A 1,274-nucleotide genomic window follows, 5' to 3' on the forward strand; every position below is an offset into this window, starting at 1 on the left:
ATTACGAAGAGAGTGATGATAACCTAAGTTGCCTCATCCTTTTGAGTGTAAAATATTGTCTCAGTAAACTTGTTAAATCAAATAAAATTCACGAGGACAATTTACAGTCTGTTCTGTGTACTCTCTCCGGATGCAGGCTAACTTTAGTACTTGTGTTTGATAGCCGTCGCTGAAAAGGACCCATAGCCACGTGTTAGTTTGTCGAAGGAAAGACGCGTCTCAACCAGCGCTCCTTCTCCTCCTCCTTCATTCGCCTCTAAAGGCCCCTCTACTGCACCACCATCTTGGTCTTCTCTCCACTCCGTGCGTTTCCTTTCTTGTCTCACCCTCCTGAGTTCCCCCTTGGCAGCGGGAGCAGGAAAGACTGCTGGGGCAGGCAGCAGGAGCGCCGGTAGCGTCTGATCGAATTGTCAGCAGAAACGTGGGTGCGAGCGGGAAGGCTCCAGTCAGTCAGGATCCGGCGCGCACACAGGACGCACAGCAACACGCTCGCTGCACGACACTTGCACCGCTACCTCACCGCCGCCGCAGAGAGAGGAATATCTTGTCGCATTCTAAAAAGCTTCCATTCATCCATTCCCCCTCCATTTCTCAACTCCAATTAGCTGAGAAGTTGCTGGGGTATTTACACGAAACCTTAACGCGGTCTCAACACAAGAAATCTTAAGTCTCCCGTCGACGCTGTGCCAGCCGCGCGGCCGCCGTGCCAGAGCGAGAATTTTGCTGCCAACCGTAGCATCAATAGTTAAAATAGCCGCACAGACAGCTACTAACACGGCGACTCTTACAACAAACTCGCAACAATGGAGGAGAAGAAGTACAATATTAATATTGACAACAGAGATCTGGAAGATCAGGAGGTAAGTGGCTGACTTGTTGCTCGCCGGCGCTTCAGACGACTGCCGTTTTCATTGACATTAACCGCTCTAAGAGGGAAAATGTTCATCTTCAAAAGGGGAATTCAAATTAGATTCGATATTTACAAACATCTTGAAGTGATGTTTTAATCGGGTTTATAGCAGTCTCAAAGTGTGTTGCTTCTATCTGACTTCTGTTCATGCTTAGAGAGATAGTTATATGTGTTTACTTTTTAATCAACATTAGAAATATCTGTACTGCATGCTCCGCGTACGGATTACACGTCTGATGATAACTAGACGCAAACTTCTCCTTTGGAAAACTATACTGTCAGTATAAGCGTACCCATAGATATTAAATGGAAAAGCTGGTGGTCCTCCTTGCGGCGTGGCGAGGCGGCTGCTGAGCGCTGAGGT

The 1,274-nt window shown here is 47.6% G+C and overlaps 1 protein-coding gene across 2 annotated transcripts in view; it reads left to right on the forward strand.

Moving 5' to 3' along the window:
• Positions 1-1,274, forward strand: part of LOC119589235 (sodium- and chloride-dependent glycine transporter 1-like) — a 63,016-nt gene that overhangs the window by 37,111 nt on the left and 24,631 nt on the right. The window contains exon 1 of one of the 2 annotated variants that reach the window (XM_037937840.1): positions 431-860. The exons of the other annotated variant lie outside the window; for it this stretch is intronic. Within the exon in view, the coding sequence (XP_037793768.1) occupies positions 804-860 (57 nt within the window). The 5' untranslated portion in view covers positions 431-803. Of the gene's footprint in view, positions 1-430; positions 861-1,274 lie in introns of those variants that run through there. 2 annotated transcript variants of the gene reach the window in all.

The sequence above is a fragment of the Penaeus monodon genome, chromosome 25, assembly GCF_015228065.2.
Source record: "Penaeus monodon isolate SGIC_2016 chromosome 25, NSTDA_Pmon_1, whole genome shotgun sequence".
Taxonomy (NCBI): domain Eukaryota; kingdom Metazoa; phylum Arthropoda; class Malacostraca; order Decapoda; family Penaeidae; genus Penaeus; species Penaeus monodon.